The 12891-nt window shown below is 51.8% G+C and overlaps 1 protein-coding gene across 4 annotated transcripts in view; it reads left to right on the top strand.

Moving 5' to 3' along the window:
- Nucleotides 1–12891, top strand: part of agap1 (ArfGAP with GTPase domain, ankyrin repeat and PH domain 1) — a 148181-nt gene that overhangs the window by 110165 nt on the left and 25125 nt on the right. For 3 of the 4 annotated variants that reach the window (XM_064311740.1, XM_064311741.1, XM_064311739.1), the window contains 2 exons: nucleotides 1282–1443; nucleotides 7345–7419. In XM_064311740.1, coding sequence (XP_064167810.1) covers nucleotides 1282–1443; nucleotides 7345–7419 — 237 coding nt within the window. The remainder of the gene's footprint in view (nucleotides 1–1281; nucleotides 1444–7344; nucleotides 7420–12891) is intronic. The other variant, XM_064311743.1, reaches the window with a different exon arrangement.

Below are 12891 nucleotides of genomic sequence, written 5' to 3'. Positions count from 1 at the left end.
CAGACAGAATTGTTTCGCACAGCATTCGCATTTTGGCTCTATAGGACCCTTTTGGACTTCTTCAGGAACAGTGCATTAATTTCATTTGTAGAAAGCAGCACAGTTGCATTAATGTCAAGTGTTGCAAACCGGTTTGGAAACAGTTCTGTACTGAACTTCCAGTTTCTGAGTGCTGTTACTATGGCTACTGGGAGGGCGATTGTGTATGTTGTGACTCCAGATTCCTAAATGCGTTCTGGTTCTGGTTACACCACAGCATCCCTGGTACGTGCACCAAACAGGGGCAGATATTTCACAAAACATTGCAGACGGTTAGGAGCAAATTGTAGCTTTTGTGGCAAACTACAGGAAAATATTTTGCGTTTGTAATGCTTCCTAAGTGTTTTTGATTTGGAGGGTTGGCACCCTTCCTGTACCCCTCACCCCCGGCGGGTCACTTGGCCCTGTGCAGTTGAGTAGCGGCGTGGAGGGCGAGACAGGACGGGTTGGCGGTGGAGGGGATGGGGATGGGCTGGGGGTGGAGGACGCTGTGTGGGAGTCAGGATGGGCCGGGGGTGCGGGAGATGGGGGTGGGAGGACGCTGTGTGGGAGTCAGGACGGGCCGGGGGTGGGGGTAAGATGCAGATGGGGGGGGCAGTTAATCCGCAGCAGTTAATTGTGTTCTGTGGGATGGCATCTTGTCAGCAGAGATAAGTTGTCACGTTTTCCACTTGAGCTGAGACTAAATGATTGTAAAATAAGTTATGGGTGTCCTTGGGGCTGTCTGGCCTGGCGCGGGGCTGGGAGTGAGCTCCCATCACTCCGCCGGCTCGCCCCTGATATTGATGTTATTTCATTCAGCCCGCAGTCACAGCTGTCACCTCTGCGCATGAAAAGTGAAACTGCCTTCTGATGGCCTACGCCAGAGAGCAGCCCTGTGCTAGAGAGCAGCCCTGTGCTAGAGAGCAGCCCTGTGCTAGAGACCAGCCCTATGCTGGAGGGTGGCCCCATGCCGGCACTAGCTGGCTCTGATATTACTACTGTGCTTACTTGAATTAGTATTACGTTTATTATAATTCATGTTATTATATTTAATGTACAGCTGTTCTAACATTGCTACTGTTGTGTATCATTATTATTATTATTATTTATGCATCGCTTTTGGCATTTCGATTGTTCTCACTATATTGTAGTTTCAGAGGGTAATGCTTTGTCCTCTCTTTTCACAGATATGGGTCTGGGCGAGTCTCTGGGTAATGTAGTTTCAGAGACAGGCTAATGCTCTGTCCTCTCTCTTCACAGACACAGGTCTTGGGGAGTCTCTGTGCTCCAGCCCCAGTATCTCTGGCACCACCAGCCCCAAGGTGGACCCCCCACCCTCCCCCCACGCCAACCGCAAGAAGCACCGTCGGAAGAAGAGCACCAGCAACTTCAAGGCAGACGGCAGTTCTGGCACAGCGGAAGGTAAATGACCTCCTGGTCCAGTTCCACCTTAATGCTGGAACATCTTTGTACCCTGTGTCCTGGTCCAGTTCCACCTTAAAGCTGGAACATCATAGTACCCTGTGTCCTGGTCCTGTTCCACCTTAAAGCTGGACACAGCATATTTTTCTGTTTCCTGGTCCTGTTTCTTCTCTGTCAGTGTATGGCAGCTTGAGTTATTGAACCATGGCTTCCTGAATCAGACCTGTGTACCAAGCTCACACTAACCCCCTTTGAAAACCTGAAACGGCAGCCACTGCTGCCCATGGTAGGCATGGCCTCCTTCTCTTGGCCTGTCAGGAGAGGCCTTTCCCTACGCCTGTCCCCGCGAGCGTAATCTGGAAGTGTGAGTGTCCAGCCGCGGTCCCCGTCCTGGCCTACGCCAGTGCTGCGCTGTGCTTTGGTCAAAGTCACTTTTTTGGGTTCCGGTCCCGGTTGCTGTCCTCTGTCTACTTTAGAGATGCACCAAGGTTAGCATAAAGCAGGTTTGGTTTTCCATTGCATTACACACAACCTATACGGTTACTGTAGCTTCTGATGTGTTCCATTAATAAACTGCAATCCACATGACCTCAGTCCACACCTGTTTTTGGTTTGTTTTTGCTTTCTTTCAAAGCGGCCTACACCTTCCATATTTATTCCCTCAGTTGGTATCGTCTAGGCGATGGGAGTGAAACGACGATGTCCCCGCACACATCCTGTTCGTAGGTGGGCCAGCCTCGGTAATGCTAGCAAACTGGGCTGTCTCTGGTGTGCTTGGCAGAGACGCTAATAGTTGTAGTATTTAGGCTAGATTGCATAGGCCCAGGTAGCCCCTGGCTTCTTTCTGACCCAACAGATGTTGGCTTCACTTCAAAGTTTCGTGTTCCCGTGCTTAATTACAAAGGTGATTTGTGCTCTTTAACCTCCAGACAGATCTGCAAGGCTGGTTCCCATCCGACTCCCCTTCCCTGCGTTTTAGCTGAATCTCCCCCAGGCACATCTAGCTCTGAAGAGGCCTTTTAATATGTTTTAGTGGCCAGCGTTGTCAGAAGCAGTCTCCTTTGCTTCCATGTGAAGTGTATTTTTTTTCTGTTTCAGCATGACGTGCTCAGATTGTGGTGGTCTTATTGGTTCAGGCTTGTATGTAGATTAACAGAGATTGTCTGATCAGAAACATCGCATGCTTTGTGAGTCTGTACTGAGTCGTGTGCCGGCCTGGCCTGTGGTAAGTGATTTTGGAGGGACAGGGTGCTGACCAGACCTGGGTCGAATATACGTTTGAACCCCTAACTCTTCAGATTCAGTTTCTTATAAAGCGCGCAGTAGCGTGCAGGGCCTCTCCTGCTGTCTGAAGGGTTAAAGTTTTTCAGATAACTGCTTGGCCCAGGTGTGATGACAGCCCTGCCCCCCCCCCCCCCGGTGGATGAGCAGATAAGGGGAGACGGGTGCGGGGGCGAGGACGGGCTGGTGTCACAGGACAGAGCGGCCGTCCGCGGCCCCATTCAGGCCCTTTGTCCTCTCTTATCTGGGCTCAGGAGCCCGTCCGCAGCCCGGCCCGCTGAGCGGGGCCCTGACGGAGCCGGGATGGGGGCGGGCGGAGTTTTAGAGCGGCGCGCCAGGAATCTGGACTGACTGAGGAATCGCGCTTAATGGGAAAATTATTTGTCCTGTGCGAGAAATTGAAATCATTTCCTGCGTTATGTACAAGTGAAGTGTATTCCCTCCACAAAATAGCCGTTTCATTTTAGTTTTTAGAAATTGCGCTCCATTTTAAATGAATTTATTTTTACTGTGGTCGTTGCCATATTTTCTGTTGATAGTCATGTCAAAAGAAAAACTTTTGGTCAGTTAAGAACCTACTCTTAGAAAAAAATATGAGGAAGTCCCTAACCAAAAAAAAGGAATCTGGGGAAGCACAATCCAGCCTTAAAATGTTGGCAGTGCCAGTGCCCCTCAGGTGCGCCCCCGTGTGGCTCTGAAAGCACACTGCGCCTCTCTGTGAGGCAGGCCCCCTGACAGGCCCCCGTGGCCCTGTTCCCTGTGGCTGCTCCGCTGGGTTTCTTTAAGGCAGTGCAGCCGAAGCTCCCGCTGGTCCTGAACGCCCTGGCATCGGCGGTCAGGTGATGGACCGCAGCGCGGTTGTGGTCAGTTTCACCGAGCCAGGCGACCGTCGGCTTTCCTGACCACAGTGCGGTTCACACGCACATGCATAATTGATTTTTTGTAACAAAGAGAAAGGAGCGCGAGTTTCGGGAGAGGCCAGGGACCCCTGCTGGCCGCGGTGAGCGGGGCGAACCGTCCCCCGAACCCGCTGGTGATAACCGCACCTCAGCCGTCCCTGGCGACCCGGCCCCTCCCTCCCTCCCTCCCACTCCCTCCCTCCGGCCCTCCGCACGCTTTTGGAAAAGGGTGGGCATTGGCCCACGCTCCCTGGCCGCCGCCGCGCGGGCTGCCATTTGTCAGCGGGGCACTTAAGTGAAATATTATAAATAATCCACAGTATTGAAATCTTTTATCAGCTGTGTCACTTTCATTATTCAATAAGCGATTAGTAACCGTCTCCCAATTTAGCCATTAAGCACTTGTGCGCTGCCCGCGATGTGCGTCGCGCCGCGGGGCGGTGAAGTATAAGGCTGTCACCGGCCTGTTATTCATGAGGGCCGGCCCGGCCCAGGTAGAGCCGGCGTACCCCCCCCCCCCCAGCGTACCCCGCCGGCACACCGCCCCCGCCCTGACCCCCCCCCCGCCCCGCCCCACCCCGCACCGCTCCGCTCCGTCCGGTTTGTTTAGCTGCTCTTCTCCCCTGCTCTTCTGTCTGTGTAAACCCCGAGAGGAGCAGGATGTTTATCTTCTTTATTGTTTTTTTTTTTTTAGAATTCCTTTTTTTGTGGGGTTTTTTATGGGGGTGAGGTTTGCTCAGTATTTTGGTCGGATACCCCCTTCCTTACCCTCCGCTGTTTGTGAAGGTTATATTTGTGTGTGGTTGTTTAGATTCCTGTGCAGAATTACCCAAAGGCAAATTCTTTGCTGAAGACAAAAAAAATTAAAAGAAAAAAAAAAAGATGAGTCTCTTGAGCTTCAGTGTCCCTCTTTTTGATAATGATCAATTACTGGCTCCCGTGTGTGTGTGTGTGTGTGCGTGTGTGTGTCTGTGTGCATGCGTGCATGCATGTGTGTGTGTGCGTGCGTGCATGCATATGTGTGTGTGTGTGTAGGTGCGCGTGTGTGTGTGTGTGTGGGTACGTGTGTATGTGCATGTCTGTATGAGTGTGTGTGTGTGTGTGTGTACGTGTGTGTGTGTGCATGCGTGTGTGAGTGCATGTGTGTGTGTGCATGTGTGCATGCATGTGTGTGTGTGCATGTGTGCATGCATGTGTGTGTGTGCGTGTGTGCATGCATATGTGTGTGTGTGCGTGCGTGTGTATGTATTTGTGTCTGCGTGCGTATGTGTTCGTGCGTGCGTGTGTGCGTGCGTAGGTGCGTGTGTGTGTGTGTGTGCGTAGGTGCGTGTGTGTGTGTGTGTGTGGGTGGGTGGGTACTTGTGTATGTGCGTGTCTGTATGTGTGTGTGTGTGTGTACGTGTGTGTGTGCGCGCATGCATGCGTGTGTGTGTGTGAGTGCATGTGTGCGTCTGTGTGTGTGTGTGTGTGTTCCTGGTCACAGTAGTATTTAGCATACCTTTGTATCTTTGACTTGGGGTCTGAGCCTCAGGAATGTGCACTCTGTAGGTCCTCAGCAGCTGTTCAGCCGGAGCGGGGTGGGGTGGGGTGGGTGAGGGGGGGGGTCTGTAATTAAATGCTACCTGCCCCCCACCACACAGAAAAACAAAGACGCTACAGAGCCGCTTCCTTTCTTCCTGCCGTCTGGCTACATGACCCCCCCCCCCCACTACGCACGTGCAGATCAATAACGCGCCCCCTCTTCTCTCTCATCTAACAGCGGGCCCAAAGCAAGACACGGCCCTCTGCCCCCAACCACCCACTCAGCCTGTGCCCCCGTCACCCCCAGCCCCCCCCCAGGTGCAGCTCTGTTGATCACAGTTAAACAACTGCAGCTTGGTTGGAGAGCACCTAAGTACCCCTCATTAAATAATTATTATCTTTGACGCGGCTCTTTTTTGGAACCTCGCATCTTTGAAATGCGATAGGGCCCTTTGGCGGAGCGGGGCGGGGCTGAGCTGTGATGGACAGGTCACCAGCAGCCCTGACCCTGAGGAAGACCAGGGACAGAGCCATTTAATCAAACCTCTGTGTGGCATTAAGGAAAGAGAGAAAGACAAAGACTGTGGAGTCTGCTCTCTCTCTCACACACACACACACACACACACGCACAAACACACGCACACACACACACAAAAACATAATTATTATTATTACTATTATTTATCTCAGTTTTGAAGTGACCCCGCACTAAGAATCTGTCTAAGTGTCCATAAAGCTGGCTTAAATGCCAGGCTGCTGGGTGAGCTTGGAGAAGGTGCACAGGCACTCTGAGGACACTGAGCGTTTTACGCTGGGGAGCAGGAAGGGTGCGGGCGCCCCTCTTTACTCCCCTCTGTTTTTGGGCGTGTCAAATGTTCATTACGGCCCGAGGGCGCCAGGAGCCGGCCGGCCGCCATGGGCCCGCGAGGTTTCCGCGGAGACGGGCAGGGCAGTGCACTGTTGTGGAGAGCGCAGACGGGGTAGCGTTGCGACGCTGGTCTGGGAGCAGGCAGCACAGCCGAGACGCAGGCCGGAGCCCCACAGAGACGCCTGCTCCTGTTCCGCAGAAGAACGAGAAGATTAAAAGTCCTTATGTCTTAGATCCTATGTTTCCAGTCACTAGACTCTTATTTTGTTTCTAGTCTCGTTCTTTAATCTGCTCTGTATTGTTTATTTGTCATGTTTTTTGGTGGAGGTATGATTCCCTCTCGCTCTCTCTCTCTCTCGCATTTGAGAGGAGTATTTGTGCTTTTGTGTCTTGACGTGCAGGTCTTATCTATGTGATTATATCGGCTTGTTGTCACAGTCACACGTACTCTGTGGTCACCTTCGGCACGTTCTTGTGAATTTAAAGCTGCATTAACGGGGCGAGTTTATGATTGACCTCTTTTTACCTGCATTTGTCTTTCGTCCTTTCTTTAAGGACAGCAGCTGAGATCACCTCCAGGCACGGCTTGTAAAATAATGGCGTTTCCGTGACAGATTTCTGATGAAGTGCATCCATGTCCATTTAGACCGTTGAAGCAAATGTTCGCTGCAGAGAATGAATATTTTATGTAACTGCCTGCCTTGTCATGTCATGTCAGTTCCAGAATCCGTCTGGAGTCTGTTTTGCCCAATGAGCACTGACTCTGCTCCCGGGTCTCGATCTGCTCTCTGATTGGCTTCTGCCTTTGCTTTCTTTTGCTGGTTTTGTTTTTCCCACTGCTGCTGACCTAATGTATCTCTGCTTCAGATTTTCTGCAATGGAACCCCTTGCGCCCCCCGCCCCCCAAGTCCCATAATTCCATGGTGCCCTCACTTCCCTGCACTCCGCTTATTGACCCCTTGCCCTCACACCCACCTTTTGGCCCCTGCACCCCCTCTCTGCCCTTTATCTTCTTGCCCCTCCCACCTCTCTTCCCTTGACCCCCCCACTTCTGTCCCTTTGCCCCTCCCACCTCCATCCCCCTAACCCCTCCCATCTGTTGCTTTGGCCATCCCACATGCCCCTTTGCCCCTCCCACCTCTGTCCCCTAACTCCTCCCACCTGTCTTAATGCTTCCTGTGTTTCGCTGCTTTCTGATGTCTGATTTCTGCTTTCTGTCTTTGTTTCCTCTGTCTAATTTTTCATGTTTGTTTTTTTCCCCATATTTTTTCTTTCCTGTCCGCGTTTTGTTTTTTTCTTCTCTCTATTGGTCCCTCTGCTGCCGGGATGCAGCCAAACGTAAAGCGTGGAAACTAAACCGTGTTGGTAGCCTGCGCAGCCTGTACACCAGCAGCACCAACGCCGAAGGTAATGCCGAGGCCTGAGGAGGACACGCCCAGCGCGGGGCTGTGTCTCCTCCAGGCGGTGGACAGAGCCCAACGTGTGTGTGGCCCTCTGCGTGTGCCGCGCCCTGCCTACCCCCCGCGGCCCTGCCTACCCCTCCCCCACCCCCGCGGCTCTGCCTACCCCCCGTGGCTCTGCCCTCCCCCCGCGCGGCCCTTCCTACCCCCCGCGGCCCTGCCTACCCCCCCCCCGCGGCCCTGCCTACCCCCCCACGCGGCCCCGCCTACCCCCCACGCGGCCCCGCCCTCCCCCCGCGGTCCGGCAGGGATCCTGGCACCGCCAGCCGGGAGCATGCCATCCCTGCGCCAGAGTGTCTGTGGTGTGGTCCTGTACCGTGCTGTGTCTGTGCCCCCCGCAGTACAGACTGTCCCGCACCTCTACGCATCTTCACATTACCCATGGGGGTGAAAGGGGGGTAAACTCACCGGAGCCCCCCAACGCCCCCCCCACACACACACACTCAGGCACAAGCATACACACACGCGCATACACACACACACGCACATACACACACACGCGCATCCCATGCCCACCATACAGCACAACGTGTGCACACCGCGCGCATACACACACCGCGCTCACTACCCTACACACCGCGCATACACACACGCGCATACACACACGCGCATACCACCGCGCTTCCACACCGCGCGCATACACCACGCCGCTACACACCGCCGCATCACACACGCGCATACACACACGCGCATACACACACGCGCATACACACACGCGCATACACACACGCGCATACACACACGCGCATACACACGCGCATACACGCGATCACACACGCGCAGTACCACACGCGCATACACACACGCGCATACACACACGCGCATACACACGCGCATACACACGCGCATACACACGCGCATACACACGCGCGCATACACACGCGCATACACACACGCGCATACACACACATACACACACGTGTGCTCGCGCACGTACACAACTCTGCTGCTAACCAACACCCCGTGTTTTTTTCCCCTTATTTACTCTTTCAGTATAAATATATATTTCTTTTTTTTTAAGGTGTGAGCAATCCATGTAATATTTTCCAGGTTATTAACGTTGCAAAAGGGTGCGAATAATATCGCGAGTAATGACCTGTGTCACAAAGCAATACTGTGTGCTCTGACATTTAAGTACAGTCTTTTAATTTGTGTTTCCTGGCTTCGCCCCCCCTACCACCTCCGCCCCCCCCCCCGCCCCGCCGTCCTGGCCCCCCAGCCGTCTCCTCGTCTTCCCGGGCCCCGCGTTCGCCGTGCCCCCCTCTGTCGGCGGTCCTGGCTGCGGCCCCCGCCCGCCTGCATGTGCCACCTTGCTTGTAAATGGTGTGTGTTGTTTGCCGTTAAAGGTTGCCTGTGTCAGAGTTCACAAATTGCCTTACCACGCCTCCCTGCATTCCGGGGCTGTGGCTCGGAGCTGCGAGCATCGCTGTGATGATTAGAATAACTGCTCACTTGTTTCTGCTGCGAGGGGCTTGTGTGCGTGTGTGTGTGTGTGTGTGTGTGTGCGTGTGAGAAAGAGTGAGTGTGTGTGTGTGTGTGTGTGTGTGTGTGTGAGAGAGAGAGTGAGTGTGTGTGTGTGTGTGTGTGTGTGAGAGAGAGAGAGAGAGAGAGAGAGAGAGAGTGAGTGTGAGTGAGTGACTGACTGACTGACTGACTGACTGACTGACTGACTGACTGACTGACTGACTGACTGACTGACTGACTGAAGGACTGAGTGTGTGTGTGTGTGTGTGAGTGAGAGAGAGAGGGTGAGTGTGTATGTATGTCTGTAGGCAGACGTGTGTGTGTGCGTGTGTGTGTGAGTGAGAGTGAGTGTGTGTGTGAGTGTGTGTGTGAGTGACTGACTGACTGACTGACTGACTGACTGACTGACTGACTGACTGAGTGTGTATGTATGTCTGTAGGCAGACGTGCGTGCGTGCGTGCATGTGTGCGTTACCGCCACCCCCGCCGCGGCCCTGTGAGGGACGGGACAGGGCCCCAGCCTGGGGGCCCCGAGCCTGGGGGCCGCGAGCGAGCCTGCGCGGGCGTCTCAGCCGCCAGAGCCCGTCACGTCTGGCGGGGCAGCGCCGGTAATAGGCACGACATTTCGGGGACGGAGGCAGCAAATGGAGGGGGTCACACAACTGCACAGGCTAATGCCCTTTCCTTTTTATTTTTACATTCATTAATGGGCTGCAGGGGTGGGGAGGGGGGGGGGTTAATTTATGCCTCTCTTCCGCGGCTTTCTGGATTGTTGGTTTCCGTAATTGTCAAACAATCACCCTCTCCCCAAAAAGAGGGAGAATTTAATTATGATGAGAACATTGTTCCTGACCCCAGAGGGATCGTCAGCGCAGAAAGGGTGGGCCCAATCTGAAGACGGGACGGTCCAGCGCCCACGCAAGCCCACAGACCCCAAAACGTATTCGGGGGTTGGGGGGGTGGGGGGGTGCTGGGTAACGACACGTGCGGTACCGTCGGCTGTTCCCTCGCTTCCTCACCGGTGTTTGTTTATTAGAGGGAAGGGAACTCGGTTTCACTACAGGGCTAGTTTTAATGTTCCCTCTTAACAGCTCAGGAAACCCCAGATCCACTTATTCTAGTTTGTTACTGATGGATGAGACACTTTGGATCACTTTATTAATAAAATACTCTTATGCTGAGACTAGTTTTTTTTTTAGAATGATTTTTTTTTTTTTTTTGGCTTTTCTATTTTTCTGGCTCTTTTAGCTTGGCAACAAGAATTAAGGATAGTGTGCGGTATGTCTTGGTACTGGCCAAATTTCTGTATGTTTTCTGCATTTCTGATTTCCGTAATAGTGCAAGAAACTACACTACATCTTTGCCCATGGCCTCCAAAATTTGCTGTACGAGCATGCTTTTGAAAACAGGGCTATTTTATTCATGGAACAACCCACAGAATACCCCCTGCTGTTCAAAGCATTATTGAACAGATATCAGGATTGTTTTTCATTCATTCATTTATTTATTTATTTGCTTGATAAATCAGATCTTATCTAGATTTGAAAGGCCATCTGAACAGAATATATCAAATATCTGTCATAGGAGCAACAAGAACCATTTCAAATAAACAGCCAGTCAATACAGCATCAAATAAATAGAAAACTGCTCAAATATTAGAATGCATCAGAACCTGAAGTATGCACTTGTCAGCTGCTCTGGATACGTAAGACCATCTGCTGAATGTAATGCAATGCGTAATCTTACTGCAGCTTTCGCAAAAGCAACATTTCAGCATCTAGCTAACATGCACTGATCTATAAGATCCTGTTATCATGAATAATATGGAGCTCCTGCATACTATTGGAGTGCAGTTTTAAAAGCTTTAATATAATTTTAGTTCTTCACTTTTGTAGGATGTGTGTGTGGCAAAATTAGCTGTTCTCCCATATAACAAAATGCATGTGTTAAATTGTGCTTGGAAATAGGGCCTGGAATATTCTTAAAAGTGAGAATGGCGTGTAATTAGGCTGCACTGTGACGTTGAATGCAATCTCTCCGTGTCATCAGGTTATGTTTGAAGCATTATTTTTCTTAGGAAGGCTTCTAGATTCTTGCAATTGATTTCACCTCCTCTAGGTGTTCGGTTATGGGGTTTGTTTCCACCTGGTGTTTGCGAAAGAGAGAAGATGCTAAGATGCTTAGCTTGTGGAAGTAACAGCCTTTAGGTACGGTTTTACGTGAGTGCTAAACGGAGGGAAGGAGAGGCGGAGCGATTATGACAGTGTGCTTTCTGACAGGCCACGCATGATTGACCTGCACCATCACCGTCTTATCGCATCTATTCAAACGTCTTTCACTGGCATTATTTAGCGCGGGCGAATAAAAAATCCATTTCATGTAAAATGTGAGCGTACAATCTCAGGTAAAGAAGGCATCCAGTGAGTTCTTTGTTTTTTGCTGTCAATTATGACTTATGTTAAGCCTATGCAATAAAAAATCAACAACCTAGTGATTACAGACGCCAATCCAAATGTCTCCTTATAAAACAAATTGTATTTTCTGAGGTTTATGTTTGAGGTAGATTGGCAGTATTGATTTGTATGTCTCGTAAGGGTGTGTATTAAATGGGATTTTTGTTAAGTGTGTGCAGCATGTAAATGAGACAGCGTGTACTTGAAACGTCGAGTCTGAAATGCCGTGTACTTGAGGCGGTGTTGTGCATATGACATACGGCATGCGTGATGTGGCGTGTGTGTGAAATGGTGCGTGCTGTCTGCGTGTCTGAAACGGTATGTGCTAGTGCAGTCTTAACCTGCGTTAAACTACGTCTGTTTTTCTTAATGCTCCCAAACTCTTATAACAATGTAGGGTTTGTCATCTTTGTGAATGTCCTGATTTGGTGATTTTTTGGATAAAGATCAGAAACTTAATGGAGACCAATGGTGTGATATTTGGTTTGGGTGAAGTTCACCAGTTGCACTTGCATCCATGGAGACTACCTCTGTGTGTGTGTGTGTGTGTGTGTGTGTGTGTGGGGTGTGTGTGTGTGTGTGTGTGTGTGTGTGTGTTTGTGTTGTGTTTGTGTGTGTGTGTGTGTGTGTGTGTGTGTGTGTGTGTGTGTTGTGTGTGTGTGTGTGTGTGTGTGTGTGTTTGTGTTTGTGTGTGTGTGTGTGTGTGTGTTTGTGTGTGTTTGTGTGTGTGTGTGTGTGTTTGGGGGGGGCGGGCTCAGCCCGTTCAGGGTGAAAGCATCAGTGCGCTTACCGTCCTGCGGTGGAATTTCGGTGCTCTGTGCTCTACGGGGGACTGCACCCGTGGGCATCACCTGGGACGGGGGCGTCTGAGACCGTTAGGATGTCACTGAGGCGGAGGTTTGAGGTCAGAGTGCTTGCTGCGGGGTTGGGGTTTTGAATGCTGGTGAAGTCACGGGGACGCACCCAAAAAAAGGAAGCCTTTCCAGCGCCCCGCCAGCCTGATCAGGGGAGGAGGGGCGGTACGTTGGCGGCCTGGCCGCTATCTCGTCGACGGGGGCGTTTCCGCGACGATGTCTCTCCCTGTTTGGTGGAATTGTACACGGAGCTGGGCGGGTGTCGGATGTGGTTCCCCCGGACTATCGTGTTTTTGGGGACCCTTTGAACCCACCCGTACCCCTAAAGCCTGAACCCCCATCCCAAACACAATGCCTCATCAGTACAACCCTGTCCAGAGCCATCTGTGTGCTCCCGGCTGTCCCACCCCCCACCCCCATCCCCCTGTTTTCTCTTTTGTTGTTAACAGTTTCCAAATGTGCACCCCCCTCCCTCCCTTCCTAGTGCCCCGAGTCCTGCTTTTGACTGTGTTTTGGGGAAGCCGGCCTAATGCTTCGCTTAATTGGCTCCTGATTAGCCCATTAACCCATTTTGAAGTTGGATCCATATGTCACCTTGGAGGGCAGCCCCGATTGTACTGACTGACCTTTTCGGCGGCTGCTGTCAGT

Source organism: Anguilla rostrata, chromosome 15, assembly GCF_018555375.3.
Source record: "Anguilla rostrata isolate EN2019 chromosome 15, ASM1855537v3, whole genome shotgun sequence".
Taxonomy (NCBI): domain Eukaryota; kingdom Metazoa; phylum Chordata; class Actinopteri; order Anguilliformes; family Anguillidae; genus Anguilla; species Anguilla rostrata.
This window is presented reverse-complemented; position numbering and strand designations above follow the sequence as displayed.